Source organism: Scyliorhinus torazame, chromosome 8 (assembly GCF_047496885.1).
Source record: "Scyliorhinus torazame isolate Kashiwa2021f chromosome 8, sScyTor2.1, whole genome shotgun sequence".
In the NCBI taxonomy this organism is placed as follows: Eukaryota; Metazoa; Chordata; class Chondrichthyes; order Carcharhiniformes; family Scyliorhinidae; genus Scyliorhinus; species Scyliorhinus torazame.
The window spans coordinates 75,830,322-75,852,250 of NC_092714.1; the positions used below are offsets into that span (position 1 = coordinate 75,830,322).

The 21,929-nt window shown below is 48.7% G+C and overlaps 1 protein-coding gene across 1 annotated transcript in view; it reads left to right on the forward strand.

Annotated features, from left to right (window-relative positions):
- Positions 1-21,929, forward strand: part of mao (monoamine oxidase) — a 354,990-nt gene that overhangs the window by 227,964 nt on the left and 105,097 nt on the right. Inside the window, exon 4 of the mRNA XM_072513844.1 lies at positions 14,859-14,963. Coding sequence (XP_072369945.1) covers positions 14,859-14,963 — 105 coding nt within the window. The remainder of the gene's footprint in view (positions 1-14,858; positions 14,964-21,929) is intronic.

Consider the following 21,929-nt stretch of genomic DNA (forward strand, 5'->3'; position numbering starts at 1 on the left):
ATCCTCTGTTTAGGAGACCATTTTCTCCTGCCGGAGTAGAATTGCTGCTGGTCAGCGCTGGTGCTGGGAGTGACGCAGACCAGGAGCGATTCCCTTTCCCTTGCAATGCAAACGTATGCATGGTGCGGAGATCCCGGGATTCTGTTCTGAACCTCGCAATTGGGTTGTCATTTTGAACGAGTAGCCCGATACCGAGGTCCGGCGGCAGGATCTCTCAAATAAGACCGGATGAATCAGGGATAAAATCCCCAACAAGTTCCGGATACATGACCTATCAGCACCAAAAGGGGATACAGACGACATCACAGACCCACATCATACCCGTAGCTTCAAACCAAAATGACAGAAGAAGAAAACAATATCCTGAGAACCCCAGTGCTAAGGGGAAGTTGACTAACTCTTACAGTATAATTGAAACTCTTCCCCAGGGCCAAGCCAGGACAGGCAGCCATTACACAACCACAAGATGACAAAGTGACAGTTGCGTCATAATTTGAGGACATGGTGCTTCTAACGTTTGTTTTTTTTCAAATATTTTTTTATTCTCCTCATTTTCCATATTTTCATCAAAGACACACCAAAACACAACCAACAATAACAATACAGTACAAATCCCCCAAACAGCATTCCCTTCAATATACCAGCCCAAACACCACTCATACATTCCAAATTAACGGTCATCCCATAAACAATGTGCTTAACCCCCCCAATAGCGGCACACCCTCCCCTCCCCTCCCAATGTTCGATGGCATCCAATTCTTGAAAGTGCATGATCAACAATCCCCATGAATTGTAGAACCCTTCCATCCTCCCCCTAAGCTCAAACTTCACGCCAAGTGTTGCATGCCGGTGTCAACAGGCCTCTTGGCCCAATGATTCAGTGGGTCACAGGGGTAAGCACAGCGCCAGAGTACTGCGTGCTGCTCCGGCGCCGATACGCGGACCCGAATTCCAGGCGCGAGTCCGCGCATGTGCGTGGTGGCCGTTTCCGCGCCGGCACCGTGCAACATGGCGGAGCCACACAGCGGGCCCGCACGGCAGGAGGTAGGCCCCCTCCAGATCGCGTGTTCTCCCGATCACGGGCCTGGCCGTCGTGCAGGCTCTCCCCCCCCACCCCAAAGTCTGATGCCCCCGCCCCCCTCCATCAGGACGGCCACCGTGGCCGCGGGTCCGAGCTCCCGCCGGGTGGAACCAGGTTGGAACCACGCCGGCGGAACTCGGCCGGTTGACCGTGGAGAATCGCCGCAACGGTCCCCGACCGGCACTGCGTCGACCGTGCGCGCACGATTGCCGCTGATTCTCCAGTCGCCGGAGAATCGCGTCCTGCCGTCAGAGCGGCATGGCGGGAACTTCCAGCGTGACCACCGATTCTCCAACCCGGCGTCGGCTCGGAGAATCCCGGCCCAGCTTCTCGAGTGTCAAAAATTCCAGCAGGCCCCCCCGCCAAGTCAAGGCACAGGGCGGAGAAGCTGACTTCCACCCCAGCAGAACTTGCCTCCGGGCAATCAGCAAGGCAAAGGCTAAAACATTTGCCCACACACCCGCCTGCAGCCCGGGCTGGTACGACATTCCGAAAATGGCTCACACTCTTCGGGTCCTCATCCTTCTTCACCAACAAGGAAATTGAGGACTGCCCCAAAGTCTGTGGCTATCGCCCCCTCAAACATACCCACCATCAGCGGCGCCAACATATCCTTAAGTTTCTTATAACACTCCACTGGGGACCCAAATGGTCCTGCCACCTTCTCCGACTGCATCCTCACAATTGCCTCCTTTATCTCCTGTTCCCCTATCAACCCCTCCAATGTAACCCTATCTTCCTCCCCCAACCTTGGGTACTCCAGACCATCCAGGAATTCCCACATCCCCCAGTCCACCCCCGGAAGCTCCGACCTATACAAATTTTCATAGAACTCCTCAAACACCCTCTTGATCTAATCCGGGGCCACCACCAATTTCCCCGTCCTATCCCGCAGCTGGACAATTTCTCTTGCACCTGCCAGCATGTGCCCTGCCTTCTCCCCACACTCATAAACTGCTTCCTCACCTGCCTCAATTGACGCACCCCCTTCCCCGTGGACAACCAATTAAAACAAGCTTGAAGCTACCTCCTTCTATCTAAAAGTGCTGAATCTGCATCCCCCGCGTACCTACCGTCCACCTCCAACATCTCAACCATCGACCTTTGCCTCTCCACTCTCCTATCGTATATACCTTAGTCTTAAACAATATCACCTCCCCCCTCACCACCACCTTCAGAGCCTCCCATAACACCTCCTGCGATACCTCTTCCGTGCAGTTAAAACTAACGTACTCCTCAATTACCCTCCCGATCTTTACAAACACTTTGGTCCCCCAGCAACCCCACGTCCATTCTCTATTCGGGTCTCTGCACTGTCCCCTTCTCCAAGACCATGTCCACCCAATGCGGCGCATGATCCGAAATTGCTATTGCCGAGTACTCTGATCCCTTAACCCCAGCCAACAGCACATTCCCTACCACAAAAAAAATCTATCCTCGAATAGACCTTATGGACCGAGGAGAAAAACAAATACTCCCACTCCCTCGGGTACAAGAACTTCCACGGGTCCACTCCTCCCATTTCCTCCGTAAGCCCAATCAGAGTCTTCGCCCCCTCCCGACTGGGTGAGTGAGCGTGGCTGCGACCAGTCCAACCTTGGCTCCTGCACAAAGTTCCAGTCCCCACCCACTATCAGCTTATATGAGTCCAAGTCCGGAATGGCCCCACATACTTTCCTCACAAATCCTGCATCATCCCAGTTAGGGCCATACATACTCGCCAACGCCACCAACCTCCCCTTCAATGCCTCCATTGCTTTCACATATCTACTCCACTGGTCTGCCACCACCTTCTCCATCTGGAACCTCACTCTTACTGACCAACACCGCTACCCCCCCGCGCCCTGAATTAAACACTGGCTTACCCAGCCCTTCCTGAGTCTCACCTGATCTTTCACCCCCAAATGAATTCATAGAATTTATAGATCATACAGTGCAGAAGGAGGCCATTCGGCCCATCGGGTCTGCACCGACCCACTTAAGCCCTCACTTCCACCCTATCCCCGTAACCCAATAACCCCTAACCTTTTTGGACACTAAGGGTAATTTAGCATTGCCAATCCACCTAACCTGCACGTCTTTGGACTGTGGGAGGAAACCGGAGCACCCGGAGGAAACCCACGCACACACAGGGAGAACATGCAGACTCCGCACAGACAGTGACCCTGCAGGGAATCGAACCTGGGACCCTAGCGCTGTGGAGCCACAGTGCTATCCACTTGTGCTACCGTGCTGCCTACAAAACAAGTCTAGTTTCCTGAAAAAAGTCTAGTCTGAGTCTCCTGTAACATAGCCACATCGTCCTTTCAACTTTTTAGGTATGCAAAGACGCTTGACCTCTTCACTGGCCCTCCCAACCCCCTCACGTTTCACATAACTAGCCTAACTGGGGGTATCTCTCCACCACCCCCCCCCCCCCCCCCCGTGTCTCCTATCCACCATCATCATAACTCCGGGCCCTGCCCACTTGACCTGACCCAACCCGCTAAATGATTCCATCGAACCCCTCCCCTCTCCCAAAATCCCCCCACCCACGTCCTCGCGAAAGCACCTCACCCAGTATCGATCCCCTCCCCCCTCCTTTTTCCACCTCCTAGGCCTATTGAAACCTGCTCACCAGGTTGCAATGTCTGCAGCCGCTCCCCCCACCCCATCTCCATTCACTAGCTGACTTAAACTTGCTCGTGTGGGGGCCCCTGCCCAGCCCCCACCCCCCCCCCCCCCCCCGCCCCCGGTCCCAGGAAAAACAACAAGAAAATATATACCTCCCTCAAACAAATGTATCCAGTGCAAACATACAGACCCCAGAAAAAGCGTTGCTACAAACAATGAAGACAGAATCCCCCCACACCTCTTACCTTATCCAAAACAACAACTCTACCCCATTTAACCCATATAACAGCATGAAGTAAAAAATAGAACAATATACACTCCAACTCCCCTTCCCTCGGTCCAAGACCAGTCCTCAGTCCCATTCCTCACTTCTGCCCCAATATTTCCGCCTTCATAAACGCCTCTGCTGCCTCCACCGTCTCAAAATAAAAGTCTCTGGAATCATAGGTCACCCTCAACTTCGCTGGCTACACAACGCTGAGTCCACATACCAGCCTATCACTGTCATCAAGCTCGCTGTATTTTGCTAACCTTCTTTAAGGTCGCCATGAGTTGTAAGATGCTTTCTTCCTGACTACGGCGGTGGAACCAAAACCTTTCTGCAATTATAAGTGGACTTGGTGAGAAATGCCCTTCTAGAACCTTCGTCAATTTATTGTAGGTTTTAGCTCCCAGATTTTCTGGATGGACTAGGTTTTGCAGTAGCAAAAAATCTTTATGCCCTACCGAATGGGGAAATGTTGCAACCTTTCGGTCCTCCAATATTTGATTAGCTGTGAGGTAATGCTGAATCTGTCTTCATACGAGTTCCAAATCGCACAGTCTTCATCAAATGCATCCATGGTGCCAACTTTGTCTGTCATTTCAGATACTGGCTGCCAGGATCCATACTTTCTTCAGCCTTCACGTCTTCCATTTTTTAAACGTTTTTTATATGCATGATCCAAGAGGGCTCCTAATCCACAATGCAAAATCATTTTTCTTTTCCTAGTCTATAATTTGTTTTCTTCGAGTAGTAGCTTGCACAGAATCGGGCAGGCTTGTGAATCCCCATTCGCGTAGCCCATTTCACTTTGCCACGTGTAGTCCCTGAAGCTTAGAGTCTACCCATTTCTAACGGTGAGCACATTTTAAAAAAAACTTTGTCCTGACTTACTCGCAGTTGTGCTTTGTTAATGGATGCTGTTAACCACTATTCAGGTCAATTGTTTTGACTGTTGGTCAGTGTAGTTGTGTGCATTCTAATTAATATTGTTATATTAATATTGTTGATTTGGTTTGCAACATTAGGTTTTAAAATGCATTGAAAGAACTTTTGGAATACAGGTACATTATTCAGAATCCAGTTGTGTGAAAACCGGACATTTTCTCTTGGGGGATCTGGGAGCCACACGCAGAGCAGAGTAAGTGGGAGAATGAAGAGGCCATTCTTGGGCTGATCCCACAGGACTGAATCCATGAGAGGTTTTGACACATGGGACCCAAGTACATTGTGGCACTTTTAAGATCTGGCTACTCCCGGGCAATCCCTATTCTCCGACAGAAAGCTGTGGGGCTTAGAATTTGGGATTCTCTTTGATAGGGTCTGCTGCCTCGGGGAAGTCAGGGTTAGAGACAGAGTGATGGAAGTGGGTCCACCAATTCCTTTCAGTGAAAACTGGGATCTATCTGCAACTGCAAGGTCCCCTCCAAACTACACACCATCTTGACCAGGAAACTTATCATCATTGCTTCAATGTCACTGGGTCAAAATCCTGGAATTCCCTCCTAACAGCACTGTGGGCGTACCTACACACAGAGTCTATGGAGGTTCAAGAAGCCAGCTCAACATTATCTTCTCAATGGCAACTAGGGAAAGGTAATAAACACTGGCCAAGCCAGCGACGCCCACATCCCATAAAATGAATAATTGCTTTTTATTTGACTAAAGCACAATGAACCTCCAGCAATCCTGCTTTATGAATAAAGCATTCCAGATCATATCTAAGTCCTGCGCTATGTGACAACATGAAAACACGTGTCTTCTTCTCCAATCTAAAGGTAGGTCACGGAAAATTCAAAATCTAGCACAGCCCCTGTCCCAAGAGTGCCAGACCTGGGAAATCAATGTGAAAATGTGTGATTGAAGTGTCAACATTTACTTGCAATACCAGTTATATTTGTAGATGGTGCTGTGGTTGGTATTTATAGTTGTTTAAAAAACGCCATGGCCTTACCAATTGCAACTCAATCGGCATTTGCTTGCAAATTTGTAACAATTACACCCTTATTAAAAACAGCTTTATGTGTGTAGATGTCTTCCCTGGTAGCTTCAGTAAACAGCCATCTTCAAATCTTGTCAGTCCACTTCCTTCTCCCAAGAGCTACCCACCCCATGGAAAATTACAACCCTTCCAGCATCTTCCAACAGTTGTTCAGATTACCATCAAACCTCTGCGTGTACTTTGTAACCAATTGCATGTGTATGCCAGGCAACAATTACCGTGGCACCATACCATTGATTTTTCTCCTGAAGCTGCAAAAACCATAAATATACTACAGCCATTTATTCAGGTTCGCCCATTCTATGCCCAGTACCACTTCACTGAATATGTGCTCCATGCTCCAGAACCTAAAAAGGATCCTTTTGACATCGATATTTTTCCTTGTGTAATAAAAATATTTTAACAAGACCTGCTTGCCCCTCACTCGGCCCTGTTGTGTTGGGTGTTCCGATACACAAACGAACCAACACAGTTGTAGATGGTACAACTCTGTTTTATTATTCTGTACAATAACAACTGTTAACGTCTGGCTGTGGTTCGTACTTCACCAGCTAGCCTGTGGACCCAGCCCTAGAACTATCTTAGAGAGGCACTCAGCACATGGTGTATGTCTGAGTGGCACACTGTGAGCTCTGTGCTCTGAGCTATCTCCTGGTAGAATGAGTGGGAACTGTGGTGTTCCCCGTTCTATAGTGCGTGTGCTCTCACTGGTGATTGGCTGTGATGTTGTGTGTGTGTTGATTGGTCCGTCTACCTGTCCATCAGTGTGCGTGTGTGATTGCACCATGATATGTTAATATGGATATCATGACAGGCCCCAGTGGAAATGACAGCACAAACAGGGCGGGACGATCCGCACTCTGATTTTGAGCATGTTATTTATTCCAAGCCCCCAAATAATGGAGATGGAAATCGGGGCCAAAGTGTACCTCCCCATATGCTTTCATTTTACTATTTATACTTCTACTGCACTTCCATTTTACCAAATTATTTTTTGTTGCCTCTGTATTTAATGGGCCTGCGCAATGCTGTCTTTAGTACAAGATTGGCTGTAAATTGAGTGTGGCAATAAAAGGATTCCACAGTTTATCTTGAAGCCATTTATGCCTTCATCAGAAGAAAGCCGTTGAAAACATCTTTATTGCGGTTTCAAATCAAGGGCAGTGTTCAATGTTTAATCTTCAAAAAATATTTGACCACGTTACAGACTGGAATAATGAGGCCACGAGTATAGACAGAATGTAATTAACTTTGGCTGCTAAATTTTCCAAATCAAAATATAAGCTGCAGCTTTGCGCTCCATTACCAAACAAATATATTAATTTGTTGCAATTTGTTATTTTTCATCCCTCAGCAATGCTAATTCTCTGCTGCCCCCTTCTGTTCCTTTTGACATTAGTTAATTGCAATGTTTATATACAAACATGAAAAAATGATGGCATCCCCTCCCCATCTGGAGCTATGGAATCTCCTGGGAGAGGCAGGGAAACAGAAAATGGCAGACCAATTCGACAAAGGAATCTGCATAGTACCTCTCCGATCCACACTAGCCCCAGGAGGCCTTTATGCTGATTAATTTTTACAGCACCTAGATTTCTTGTATGGAGTGCCTTATGCCCACAATCGAAAATGGACCCTGCCCCTGCTTGAAGGAATTCTGCAAATCAGTGTTTACTGCACCAGCTGGCAACCTGTGCCATAATTGTTGAATATTTTGATTTGACTGTCAGATTCAAACCCATGTCCTGGGAGTTATAGTATTCATATTGTCAGCAACCCACTTCAGACCTGCTTCTAAGTCTGTCTTGTCACACTCCTGTCAAACTAGGATCCCACAAGGCTGTATAGTTGAATCCAGAAGATTGTGAATGTGACACCTTCTAATTCAAATCTCTCAGTTATAGCAACAATTTCAGGATTGTAAAATAACCCTCACTTTACGTGTGTCACCATGACTTAACTGGATACCAACATTAGCTGTTACGTACCCCGCAATTAGGCAGGTAGACAATTACTATTGGGCAACTAAACAAATGAAACTCAAACAACAAAGCGGCTCGAGCTCCGAGCGATTGGCATCAGATAGCTGCAGCACTTCACCAGAATCTACCCAAAATCAACAGTGCAATGCCACAGGGGCTTGACTAATGTATAGCCATTTAGGGAAAATTATGTTTGATTTTGGATGCATTTCAAAATATTCCAAACTTCACCAAAAAAGCATCAAAAGTAAGGTTACTGTTGCGGGAGGGCTGGTGTCTCCAAAGAAAGTAGAGATCACCTCCCCCGTTGAAAGATTCTAACCCAACTACTGCCATAATTGCGCATTGTGTGCATTAGTTGTTTCTCACTCAATGGCAGGAGTTTTCAAACTCAGGATCGCGACATGAGGTTGGGTCGCAGGCATGTTTTGGAAGGGTCGTTTTGGAACTGGGTCGTTCCCGATCGCGGGAGGAAAGCCCAATGGTCGCAACTGGCTTTTAAAAATGCTGGCGCGGATGACATTTGAGATTGCCAGCCTGTTGCACGATCAATTACTATTAAAGACGAGGTAGTAACATAACTGAAGGCTTTAATAGACTAGAACTGTTCCCCAGCAGTTTTGGTACAGAATGAGGGCTGCTGGGATGGCACCGGTTCTTATACCCCGCCTGTCAGGGCGGAGCTACATACCAAACAGCCAATGGTAAATTCCTCGGTTTACCCAATGGTCTACAGCCTCTCGGGTACTGCAATACCTGATAATACCACATTCACCCCCTGTTAAAAAAAGAGTCCGGCGGGGGTGGTGGCCATTGGTTACAATTGCATTTAACATGGTATGATCAGATATGGAGGTACCGTGATACCTCCTTACAGGGTTGTCGAGAATATTTACAAGCGTGGAATATATATACAGTCAGTGTTCATTTACAGTTACAGTTAAGCAATCAGTCGGTCGGGTGGCCTGGTCGTCCTCCTGGATCGTCTGAGCCTCGGTGGTGATTCTGGTGGGGGTTCGGGCGATTGCAACTCCGGGAACGTGGCTTCGGCCTCCATGGCAGCTTCGTCACCCCTAGATAGCGCTGGTGGGGCAAACGGTTGACACGAGAGGGGGGCGCCTGTAGGGGGCGTCGGTGGGTGGGAGGGCCTAGGCAGGAGCGGTGGGAGGACTGACCCTCCTGTGAGGTGCTGTGGAGGGGGGTGGGGGGTGGGGGTAAAGGTTCGGGTGCGCGTGGGGTTCCGGCGAGCGCCAGGACCTGAAGGGAAACTGTATCTTGCCAGCCGTCAGGAAACGCCATGTAGGCGTACTGGGGGGTTAGCGTGCAGCAGGTGGACCCTCTCGACTTGTGCACCCGCACGTGCCTCCGGAGCAGGATGGGTCCGGGTGTTGCTAGCCAGGTTGAGAGCGAGGTCCCGGAGGAGGACTTCCTGGGGAAGACAAGGAGACGTTCATGAGGCGTCTGGTTGGTAATTGTACAGAGCAGTGACCGGATGGCATGGAGGGCCTCCAGGAGGACTTCTTGCCAGCGGGAGACTAGGAGATCTACCGTTGAGAAGACCTTATATTGCGCGATCTTGTTTACCAGGTCGGATATGCGGGGGAGAGGGTACGCATCCAGCTGCGTGAACCTGTTGATGGTCTGACTGTAGTCGATGACCATCCTATGTTTCTCCCCGGTCTTTACCACCACTACTTGAGCTCTCCAGGGACTGTTGCTAGCTTCAATGACCCCTTCCCTCAGTAGCCTTTGGACCTCTGACCCGATGAAGGTCCGGTCCTGGGCACTGTACCGTCTGCTCCTGGTGTGACAGGTTTGCAATCCGGGGTGAGGTTCGCAAACAGGGAAGGCGGGTCGACCTTAAGGGCCACGAGGCCGCAGACAGTAAGGGGGGGTATAGGACCACCGAATTTGAAGGTCAGGCTTTGCAAGTTACATTGGAAATCCAACCCCAGAAGTGTAGCCGCGCAGAGGTGCGGCAGGACATAACTTGTTGAATTTCCTGTCTTGGACAGTGAGGTTTGCTAGGCAGAACCCCTTTATCTCCACCGAGAGTGACCCGGAGGCCAGAGAGATTCTTTGGTTTCCAGGGTGGGTAACAAGTGAACAGCGCCTTACCGTGTTGGGGTGTATAAAGCTTTCCGTGCTCCCAGAGTCGATCAGGCAGGACGTCTCATGGCCGTTGATGAAGACCGTCGTCGTTGCTGTTGCGAGTGTCCGAGGTCGATTTTGGTCCAGAGTCACTGAGGCCAGATGAAGTAGTTGCGGGTTTTGATCGGGCAGCGTGTAGTCGGCCGTGCTGGGGTCCTGGGGCCCCATCCAAGATGGCGTCTCCCATGGGTCGCACATGGTGGTCGGGGATGAACAAAATGGCGGCGGGGTGGACAAAATGGCGGGGCCCATCCGTCCAGCGTGGTGTCCGAGGGGCAAGATGGCGGGGGTGCTTCGCCTGCCCGCAGAAGAAACAGCGGGGCCCGACGGAGTTCGCGGGCCGTCTTTCAGCGCAGGCCTGCGGGGACACGGGGAAGGTCTGTGGGGCTGCCGCTGCGGGATGCCATGCAGCCCAGGAGGCCGCCGCGCGGTCGGGCGCGTAGGATTGTGCATTTCTGGAGGCAACATCCATGGACCCTGCCAGGGCCCGTGCCTCGCTAAGTCCCAGGGTGTCTTTTTTTAAGAGTCTTTGGCGGATCTCTGAGGAGCTCATACCTGTTACGAAGGCATCCCGGATTAGGAGTTCCGTGTGCTCGCTCCCCGAAACTTGCGGGCAGCCACAGTTTCTGCCCAGCACCAGTAGCGCACGGTAGAACTCCTCCAACGATTCCCCGGGGCTTTGCCGTCTAGTTGCAAGCAGGTGACGTGCGTAGACCTGATTTACAGGGCGGATACAATGTCCTTTTAACAGTTCGATCGCAGCATCGAAGTCCTCCGCCTCCTCGGTGAGGGTGTAGATCCCAGGGCTTACCCTTGAGTGCAGGAGATGCAGTTTCTGTTCTCCTGAGGGTGTGCCTCCGGCCGTCTCGAGGTAGCCTTTCAAACACGCCAGCCAGTGCTTATAGATCGCCGCCGCATTCTCCGCGTGGGGGCTGAGTTGTAGACACTCCGGCTTGATTCGGAGATCCATCCTTTCAGCTTAAGAGTAGTCTATTAAATTGATGCACGATCAATTATTATTAAAGACGAGGTAGTAACATAACTGAAGGCTTTAATAGACTAGATCTGTTCCCCAGCAGCTTTGGTACAGAATGAGGGCTGCTGGGACGGCACAGGTTCTTATACCCCGTCTGTCAGGGCGGAGCTTCATATCAAACAGCCAATGGTAAACTCCTAGGTTTACCCAATGGTCTACAGCCTCTCGGGTACTGCAATACCTGATAACACCACACAGCCATCCCGTGCATGCGTGTCGGATCAAGCAGTGCACAGGCCCAGAGCACAGTGGGGTGGACCGTCTCCTCCTGACATCAGCGTGCTGTCCAGGGCTAGGTTTTTCCAGCAGTGCTAGTGTAAACACATTTGAAGACTAAACATGGTGAGTTCGAGGACAAACCTCTTTATTTATTTCAATGAATGCAGTGAGATCTTAAATCATCAGCTGGAATCATTATCAGAAATGTAACATTAAGTAAGTGAGATCGTGAGGACCAAACAGGCTCACTTGTCACAACCGAGGTCTGGTTTAGCACTGGGCTAAATCGCTGGCTTTGAAAGCAGACCAAGGCAGGCCACCAGCACGGTTCAATTCCTGTACCAGCCTCCCCGAACAGGCGCGGAATGTGGAGACAGTAATTTTATTTGAAGCCCACTTGTGACAATAAGTGATTTTTGATGTGTTGGGTGTTCTGGATCACAAACAGGTCACCAACACTGGAAGTGGTGCAACTCTATTTTATTATAAGGTTAACTATATTAACATACTTGAACTGTGGGTAAATGCAATACCAGCTTTAACTATAGACCTTTGCCTAGTCCTAACCAGGTGATGCACTCAGCACATGGTGAATGTCTGTGTTGCAGGCTGTGAGCTCTGTGCTCCGAGCTGGCTGCTACTAGAATGAGCGGGAACTCTCCTGTCCCCTGTCTTTATAGTGCGTGTGCTCTCACTGGTGATTGGTTGTGGTGTTGTGTATGCTGATTGGTCCCACTGTGTGTCCATCAGTGTGTGTGTGAGTCTGCACCATGATATACTGGTGTATATTATGACAATTTTCATTTCTTTTTTTTCATTACAGGTAAGTAAAAATGGTGGGTCGGGAAGGTTGGCTGGTGAGGGCCACAAAGGTCAGCTTCCATGGGTCGCAAAGGTCAGCTGCCATGGGTCGCAAAGGTCAGCTGCCATGGGTCGCAAAAGTCAGCCGTCGTGGGTTGCAAAGGATGGCCAGTGTGGGTGGCAGAGCTCAGCAGGTGTGGGTGGCAAAGTTTGACCAGTGCCCCCCCCCCGAAGGATGGCCAGTTGGTAAAAATGGGTCCCGGTCAAAAATGTTTGAAAAACACTGCTGTATGGTACCACTGATGTAATATTGGACATAGCAGCAAGTTTAGTTCTGACAAATCCCTGCCCTAGTGCACTGCCATTATAACTACTTTACTCATGCATTGGTGAGGCCATTGGATCTTATTTTCACAGGAAATATCTGAATTCTGCAATATGACCCCAAATCACCAATGCAACTCCTGAAAGGAATTTAGTTTGTGGACTGCTATGTAAGCATTTATCTTCCATTGTTGTTAGATGTAGGACTGTGGAACCATAGGCGGAATTATCCGACTTTTTGTTTTCAAAGTGTTGCCGCTGGTAGTGGAACACAGCCTGCCTAAGAAGTGAAGAGGCGGGACGCACAACAGAGCCCGTCCCGCCAGCACACCCGGCTCCTGACGGATCAGGGCACTCTAAAATTTGAAAAGGAACACATCCCCGACCCCCTGCCCCACCCACGGACATGGAACCCCATCTCAAACCTCCCAAACAGAAGCCCCCCCCCCCCTCCCAGTGCCAGGGCCAGTGCCAACATCCTTCAACATCCCCTGCCTCCTGCCACTAAGCTAATTTTGGATTCAAATTGCCAAATTGCCCTGGATCCCATGGGATCTTACCCTTTTTTGATCAGTCTCCCTTGTGGGACCTTGTCAAAAGCCTTCCTGAAGTCTGTGTAGACTACATGAACTGCACTGCCCTCATCTACATGTCTAGTCAGCTCCTCGAAAACATCAACCAAATTTATTTATTATGATCTCCCCTTGACAAAGCCATGGTGACTAGCCTTCATTAATCCTTGCCTCTCCGAGTGGAGATTAATTCTGTTCCTCTGAATTTTTTCCAATAACTTCCCTACCACTGATGTTAGACTCACTGACCTGTAATTACCTGGTTCTACCCTATTTCCCTCCTTGAATAATTAGCTGTCCTTCAGTCCTCTGGCACCTCTCCTGTGGCTAGAGTGAATTTGGAAATTAGCATTATAGCCCCTGCAATCTCCTCCCTTGTCTCACACAGCACCCTAGGATACATCTCATCTGGGCCTGCGTATTTAAACCCGCTATAATCGCAAGCATCTTCTCCCTCTCAATGCTAATCTGTTCATTTATATCACAGTCCACCTCCCTACTTTCCATACCTACATCATCCTTCTCCACAATGAACACAGGTGCACAATACTCATTTAATACCTGACCTAGGTCTTTCAGCGCCACACACAGATTGCCACTTTGGTCCCAAATAGAGCCCTACTTTTTCCCTGGTTACATTCTTGCCCTAAATGCTTCTAAAATACTGTGGAATTTTCCTTTATTTTCCCTGTCAGTGTTTTTTCATGCCCCCTCTTCGTTTTCCCGATTTATTTTTTAAATACCCCCTCTGCACTTTCTATACTCCACTAAGGCATCCACTGTTTTCAGCCCACTGTATCTGCCATAAACCTCCGTTTCTTTCCTTATTCAATCTCGTATATTCCTCGACACCAGAGTTTTCTGGATTTATCAGTCCCACCTTTACCTTTATGGGAACACGTTGGTCCTGTACTTTCTCTATTTCTTTTTTGAATTACTCTGATGCGGATTTTCCTACAAGTAGCTGCTCCCAGTTCACTTTTGGCCAGATCCGGTCCTGTCTTATCCCATTAAAATCGGCCTTCTCCCCAATTCAGAACCTTTATTTCCAGTCAATCTTTGTCCATAACTAGCTTAAATCAGATAGTTATGGCCATTACCACCTAAATGCTCCCAATGTCATTCCCTAAAATTAGATTAAGTACCGCCCTCTCTTTGTATCCCGGCCCTGGGTCATTGTCCGTGTGGAGTTTGCACATTCTCCCCGTGTCTGCGTGGGTTTCACCCCCACAACCCGAAGATGTGCATGGTAGGTGGATTAGCCACACTAAATTGCCCCTTACCCTGGGGAATGAATTAGCGAATGGCTTTTGAGAATCAGCGAATATTTTGTTTAGCTAAAATAAGCATAATGTGTGTACATGTTCTTCCTGTCTGCAAAGAACAGGGCCCTGTGTATTAATACATGTAGCTTCCAGTACATGAAAATGTGCCACACTGCGAGCCTGACTGACGGTCTTAAATTGATTGTCAGCGTAATTCCTAGCACACAGAGGATTATTTATTTCACCTATTGCTCAAATTTAAGAGATGCCTTGCCCTTCCAGGGTAATCTGAGGTAGTCTGAGTACTTTTCAGGTCCAAATGTGATGACCTTGGGCCAATAGATGGGATTGTATGATATACAGGGTATTCTTGCCATGTGCCCTGATGTCGAAAAGCTTCAACATGTCCCTTTCCTCATGATGATTAGCATTATATTTAACTTTAAGCATCAGTTATACTGTAATTGTTTAGATTACATGGAAATGTAGCTCCTCAGAAGATGCTTTTCAGGAAAACTAACTCTATTTTTGATTTATTTGTTTTTTTCAGGGAAAATCCTGGACTACTAGGTCTCCTCTTCCACCTACATGGAATCCATTTGTCTATTTGGATTACATAAACCTATGGAGAACCATGGATGACATGGGAAAGGAGGTAAAGAGTAATTTTAAAGGAATTTATATACAGTTGTGCTGTTAATCTGGGAATTATCCCAGCGATGAAGCCTACATGTAAAAATATATATGTTGCTTTCCCCTTTGGGCACACGTAACAGAGGGTGGTATGAAGTCATCGTAGGTTCTGTGCGTTAATTGGTCTTTCCTGAGCACATATTGATAACTTTTTGCGGTTGGCGATATGTAAAGAGATGGCTGCAAGTTTGGTGGTTTCCATTAATGAAATGAAATGAAAAATGAAATGAAAATTACTTATTGTCACAGGTAGGCTTCAATGAAGTTACTGTGAAAAGCTCCTCGTCGCCACATTCTGGCACCTGTTCGGGGAGGCTGGTACGGGAATTGAACTGTGCTGCTGGCCTGCCTGGGTCTGCTTTCAAAGCCAGCTCTTTAGCCCTGTACTAAACCAGCCCCTAATGTGGGAGTAAAGTCATCGGACGATGCTGCTGTTACTGCTGCTTTTCACAGTAGTAAAAGGGAGCCCCCCCAAATGCTGCTGCTGCGCTCACCACAGTAATCCCAAATAAAGGTCAAAACCCAGAAAGAAGTACAATGACCGAAGTAATACTGTCGGATTGTACAATCAGATTGGGGGGAAATAAAATAGTGAGATGGTGCTTCCACACTTGTCACAGTGGATATCCTCTTTGAAGTCATGGCTGCTGAATTTGAAAAACAATTCGCCAAATACATTGAAGGACAAGGTAAAGAGATGATGAAAACCCAAAACAGTCATTGGAGGACGTGTTGACCCTAATAAAGGAGGCTTTGAGCAAGACATCAGCGACAGTGCGCAACATGGGGAAGTGATGAAAGGGATGGAAATAGCACTGCCAGAACATAGCAACCACCTCGAAGTGCTAGAAATAGAGGGAGCAAGAGTTCATACCGTCATTAAAGACCTGAAGACAAAGATGAAAGACTTGGAGAACCGGTTGAGACGGAATAATCTTCGTATTGTGGAGCTAACGGAGGGACTAGAAGGCCAGAGACCAACAGAATACTTTGGCAGAATGTTTAGGAAGCTGTTGGGTGAAAAGAGGAGGTTTGGGCAGTACGGTGGTGCAGTGGATAGCACTGCTGCCTAGGGCATTGAGGGCCCGGGTTCCATCCGGCCCCGGGTCACTGTCTGTGTGGAGTTTGCACATTCTCCCCATGTCTGCGTGGGTTTTACCCCCACAATTCAAAAATGTGCAGGTTAAGTGGATTGGCCACACCAAATTGCCCCTTAATTGGAAATAAAATAATTGGGCACTCTAAATTTATTTAAAAAACTGGAAAAAAGATGTTTTAAAAAAGGGGAGGTTAACACTTTTGAGCTTGACAGGGCCCATCGATCACTTTGCCTGAAACCACAGGTGAACCAATCACCAAGAGCAATGATCATTTGATCAGCAAGTGTTAGGCTGAGGAACAAGTATTGCAATGGATGAAGTTGAAACAGGAGGTGAGATAGGAAGGCAACGCCATTCGCATCCAATAAGATGGACAACGGAGCTGGCGACAAAATATATGGCTTTCGACAAGGCAAAAGCAGCAATCTATAAGAGAGGTATACGATTCAGAATGGTCTACCTGTCGAGGTTACGAGTGATATACAACTCTAAGGACCTTTTTTTGATTTAGCAGGGAAGGCAGAGGTGTTCTTCTGAAGGCTGAAGGCCTGGGACTGGATTAAATCTTGCTTTGGGTCTTTATGATTAGATTGGATTGGTTTGGAGGCGATGGACTGTTATTTTAAAGTTGCCCCCCTACATAAGGTTTTGATGTTTATTGTTAACATATTTGGTTGTTTGTATTATATTCGGATTATACTTTAATGTTTAAGAAAGAATTGGGGGTAGGGAATATTTAAGAAAGGGAAAAACTATTTTTTTTAAAGTGGCAGAGACGGGCAATATGAAGTCCCTTATGTTTGAGATGTTAATGAAGAAGGCTTTATGGGAGTCACCTCACTAGTAATCTGGAGCTGGCTGGTGAATGGAAGCCTGGTGTGGGGAGTGGCTGCGGCAGTTCAAACCTGCTAAAACAGACCTAGGAGGTGTGAATGAATGGGGAAGGATGAGGAAAGTAGTTTCAAGAGTAAACATCTGGGGGATTTATGGGATGGGGCAAATTTGGCTGAGGGAGGTAACGGATCAAGGTCAGGCCCACCCAATGGGTGAGGCCAAAGGTTATAAAAATGAAGTGAGGAATTGGAAATATTGGCGGGGGGGACAGACATGCCCTCCAGAAGGGTGATGGTTGAACAGGCTGGGGGGGGGGGGGGGGGGGGGGGGTGGTGGGGCATGACAGGGGTTGGTGACATGGAACGTAAGACAACTGGGAGGTCCGGTGAAGAAGACAAGAGTCCGCTCACATCTGAAGAGTTTGACAGCCAAAGTGGTGCTGCTACAAGAGCGTCATTTAAGGGGAAAGGAAAAGTTGCAGCTCCAAAAGGGATGGGTTAGTCAGGTGTTCCACTCGGGTGTTAATAGCAGGGCCCGAGGGGTGGCAATATTGATAAGCAAAATGGTTAGGTTCCAGATGGAGCAAGGAATAGTAGATCAAGGGGGCAGGTACGTTATCAAATCCATTATTAGTGTGAATGCTGAGAAAGTTCGGTACTGGGGTAGGGAACCAGATACGGTGTGGGTGCGGATGGAGGAAGTTGCAAGTTAAGGGTCGGGGCTATGGGTGCTGGCTATAGCGCCAGTCCCATTGGCACTGCAGAAATACTCCTCAGAGCCCGGTTCATAGATCATAGATCATAGAATTTACAGTGCAGAAGGAGGCCATTCGGCCAATCGAGTCTGCACCGGTGGTTGGAAAGAACACCCTACTTAAGCCCACACCTCCGCCCTATCCCCATAACCCAGTAACCCCACCTAACCATTTTTTTGACACTAAGGGCAATTTAGCATGGCCAATCTACCTCACCTGCACATATTTGGACTGTGGGAGGAAACCGGAGCACCCGGAGGTAACCCATGGGGAGAATGTGCAGACTCCACACAGACAGTGATCCAAGCTAGGAATCGAACCTGGGACCCTGGAGCTATGAAGCAGCTGTGCCAACCACTGTGCTACTGTGCCACCCTTCGGTTGTGGTGTCAGCACCGAAAATATGGAAGCAGTTTTACAAACATTTTAAGTTATGGATAGGGTCGAAACAGATGCCAGTCCGAGAAAGCCATCTATTTGAACCGTCAAAAATAGATACTAGGTTCCAAGACTGGGAGGAGAAAGATGTGATCATGTTGAAAGACTTTTTCTTGGAAGGACGTTTTGCAACATTTGAAGAATTGAGGGAGAAATACGAGCTCCCGAGGAGGGAGGCCTTTAGATTTAGGCAGAGGCGAGCTTTTCGTAAAGAAGACCTTCCCTCCGTTCCTGATGTTACCCCCTTCTTCTTTGCTGGAAGAGGTGTTGATGGTGTCGGGGATAAAGGGGGAAGTTACCTTGGTTATTTATGGGAAAATTATAGAAGCAGGATCAGACTCCCTGGATGGGGTGAAGGCCAAATGAGAGGAGGAATTGGGGGAGACGTTGGAGGACGATGGTGGAAAACATCGGCCTCTTGCGCGAGGTTGGCACTAATACAGTTGAAGATAGTTCATAGAACACGTTTGACAAGGTCGAGAATGAGCCAACTGTTCAAAGGGGTTGAGGACATTTGTGAAAGGTGTAGGAGGGGGCAGGCCAATCATGTGCACATGTTTCGGTTGTGTCTAAAACTGAGGAAGTTCTTGTGCACCTTCTTCAGCACCATCTTGACAGTGTTACAGTTGGACCTAGAACCCAATCCCCTGGGGGCTATATTCGGGGTGTTGGACTTTCCGGAGCTCCAGATAGGGGCAGGGGCAGATGTCTTAGCTTTTGTCTCGTTGGTGGCAAGGAGGCGGATCCTATTGGGTTGAAGGTCAGTTGCTCCACCCTGTGCCTCAGTATGGCTGGGAGACGTAATGGAGTTTCTAACCATAGAGAAGGTTAATTTAGCTTCAGACGGAATGAGGGGGAGGGGTTCACAAGTGATGGCATCTGTTCATAGCTCACTTGAAAGAATTAGCCTCAGTCAGCAGCTAAGGAGAGGGTTGTTAGTTAGTTGGTGAATTGTTTTCAGTTTGAGGGAGGGATTGTTAAGTGTTAGTTAAATATGTGGAATGTAAATTATGTAAAACATTTGGAAAAGCTAATAAAAATATTTCTTTAAAGAATTGATAACTTTTCAAATGATCTTTGCGAAACTCACCAAATTCAGAGATATTCAAGGCAGGCTAAAAAATTACCTCCTCAAGTCGACAATGATGACCATCATGTCCTCTTAGAGGCAGTCGCAAAGAAGACAACACTTTAACTATGGCAACAAACATCTCAACACTTTTCCTCCAAGAAGAACTTCCCTTTTCAAATTGAGCAAATAATGCAGAATCAATTCTTCCAGAAAATTTACCTCTTTGGATGAACACGGACATAGATTTAACATTAGCTTTAGAGGCTTCATGATCAGCAATATCCTTCCAGCATTTCTTCAGTTAGAATACCCATTGACAAATGATTGTTTCCCTTTACTCGGGCCAGGAAATAATTTGCCAACATTACAGTTGACTGCCTCAGAGGTTTCCGAAATAAAACAACCAATTTCTAATTTCTGTCATCGCAGATCCCTTCACCCTCAGAAAATGGGACTTATGAAGGCTTCTAACCTGGGGCGTCATTCTCCGACCCCCCGCCGGGTTGGAGAATCGGCAGGGGCTGCCGTGAATCCCGCCCCCGCCGGTTGCCGAAGTCTCCGGTACCGGATATTCGGCGGGGGCGGGAATCGGGCTGCGCCGGTTGGCGGGCCCCCCCGCTCGATTCTCCGGCCTGGATGGGCCGAAGTCCCGCCGATAAATTGCCTGTCCCGCCGGCGTGGATTAAACCACCTTTTGAACGGCGGGACAAGGCGGCGTGGGCGGGCTCCGGGGTCCTGGGGGGGGGGCGCGGGGTGATCAGGCCCGGGGGGTGCCCCCACGGTGGCCTGGCCCGCGATCGGGGCCCACCGATCCGCGGGCGGGCCTGTGCCGTGGGGGAACTCTTTCCCTTCCGCCTCCGCCACGGTCTCCACCATGGCAGAGGCGGAAGAGACTCCCTCCACTGCGCATGCGTGGGAAACTGTCAGCGGCCGCTGACGCTCCCGCGCATGCGTCGCACAGGGATGTCATTTCCGCGCCAGCTGGCGGGGCAACAAAGGTCGTTTCCGCCAGCTGGCGGGGCAGAAATTCCTCCGGCGTCGGCCTAGCCCCTCAATGTTGGGGCTCGGCCCCCAAAGATGCGGAGCATTCCGCACCTTTGGGGCGGTGCGATGCCCGTCTGATTGGCGCCATTTTGGGCGCCAGGCGGCGGACATCGCGCCGTTTCGGGAGAATTTCGCCCCTGCTTTTAGCCTCCGACCTCAAACTCTTTTCTCAAATTTTCCATATTTCCTATACTTTCTGGTTTATTTAGTGCAAATTATTTTACATACCCAGTGGAACCAATTTTGGCCTTTAGGCAAGTCTTCAGGATAGGTTACTTCCCTCACTTTAACAGAAGAAATATCTTGTAGTTCCATTGCCATTTCAGATTCCACTTCTTGCACAACTTATTCAGGCGATGTGGTTTCTCCAGAAATCAGCAATTCTCAGTCATTAGGTAATTCATCCATACTTTTGGTGGATGTGTGAATGTACAGTTTTTGCACTGTTTAAAACTTCAAACTTTTTAAAGTCAACTGACAAACCATCTTTTTGCCTAGCTTTGTCCTCTTGCCTCACCTTCATTTTTCTGCGTTTTGACTGCCAGATTGATCGTGTCGCTTCATATTAACTGATCTCACTTGATTTCAATGAGTATGAATTTTCTGAAAAAGCAGGCTTTTGCCCTCCTCAGCCCCCTGGTGGTTGTGTCAGCCCTGCTCCCCTCGATGACCTTGTCTCACTGCTGGCTCAGGCTGCCTGGCCTTGGCCTCCACTGCCCAGCCCTCCTCAGCCCTAGCCTGGGGGTCGCATCATCTGGCTGCTTCCCTCAACAACCGGCACCTCGCACCTCACCTGGCTGGCTTGACAACCTCACCTCACTGCTGGCTGCTTGGCTATGGCCTCGCCTGTCCAGGCCTCCTCAGCCCTGGCCTTGCGGTTGAGTCACCCCTGCTCCTAAGCCAACCTCGTCTTGCTGCCAGCTCAGGCTGCTTGGCTACGACCTTGACTACCCAGCCCTCCTCAGCCCTAGCCTGGAGATCGAATTGCCCAGCTGCTCCCCTTGACAACCGACACCTCGCACCTCAGCTCGCTCAACAACCCCACCTCGCTTCTGGTTGCCTGGCTATGGGATGCTCTCCTCAGCCCTGAGTCAAGAGCGAGAAATCTGCTGCTTTTTTCACAAAAACACAGCATATCTTCACCTTGACAGTTGCCTCTCTCCCTCCTAGTGACATCACAGACTTAGGATCAATGTTTTCCCGCTTTAAGGGGACTCAACCAATCAGAGTCTGATGTCGCTCTTCATTGCCTGCTGATCAGCAAATGCAGAGCTATCAGGCTCTGATTGGTGCCTAAGGACGACCCACAAACACGAGCCAGCATGGGGTCCCCCATTGGCCGGGGCTCTGTGCCTAGGCATGTATTGTTTCATTGTAAGTCTGCCTCTGCATGGATCAAAGAGTGGGAAAGGGAGGTATTGAACCTGAAACCTGGATCAAGCAAGGAAAAAGATCAGTAGTGAAGTTGGAACGTGGATTGGAGGATGAATGTGATGGGCAAGAGTAGACTTGGGATACAGATCAAAGACTGTCTCGGAATTAATGGATTGACATTGATTAAACAGTAAGAAGAAATGAGAATGCAGGTGTTACAATTCAGAGAGTGGGTTGGGTAAGAGAGAATGTAGCTGGCTCATGGATTAAGGAGTAGCAGGGGGTTGTGTGAAGTGGTGGATGAAAATGGAT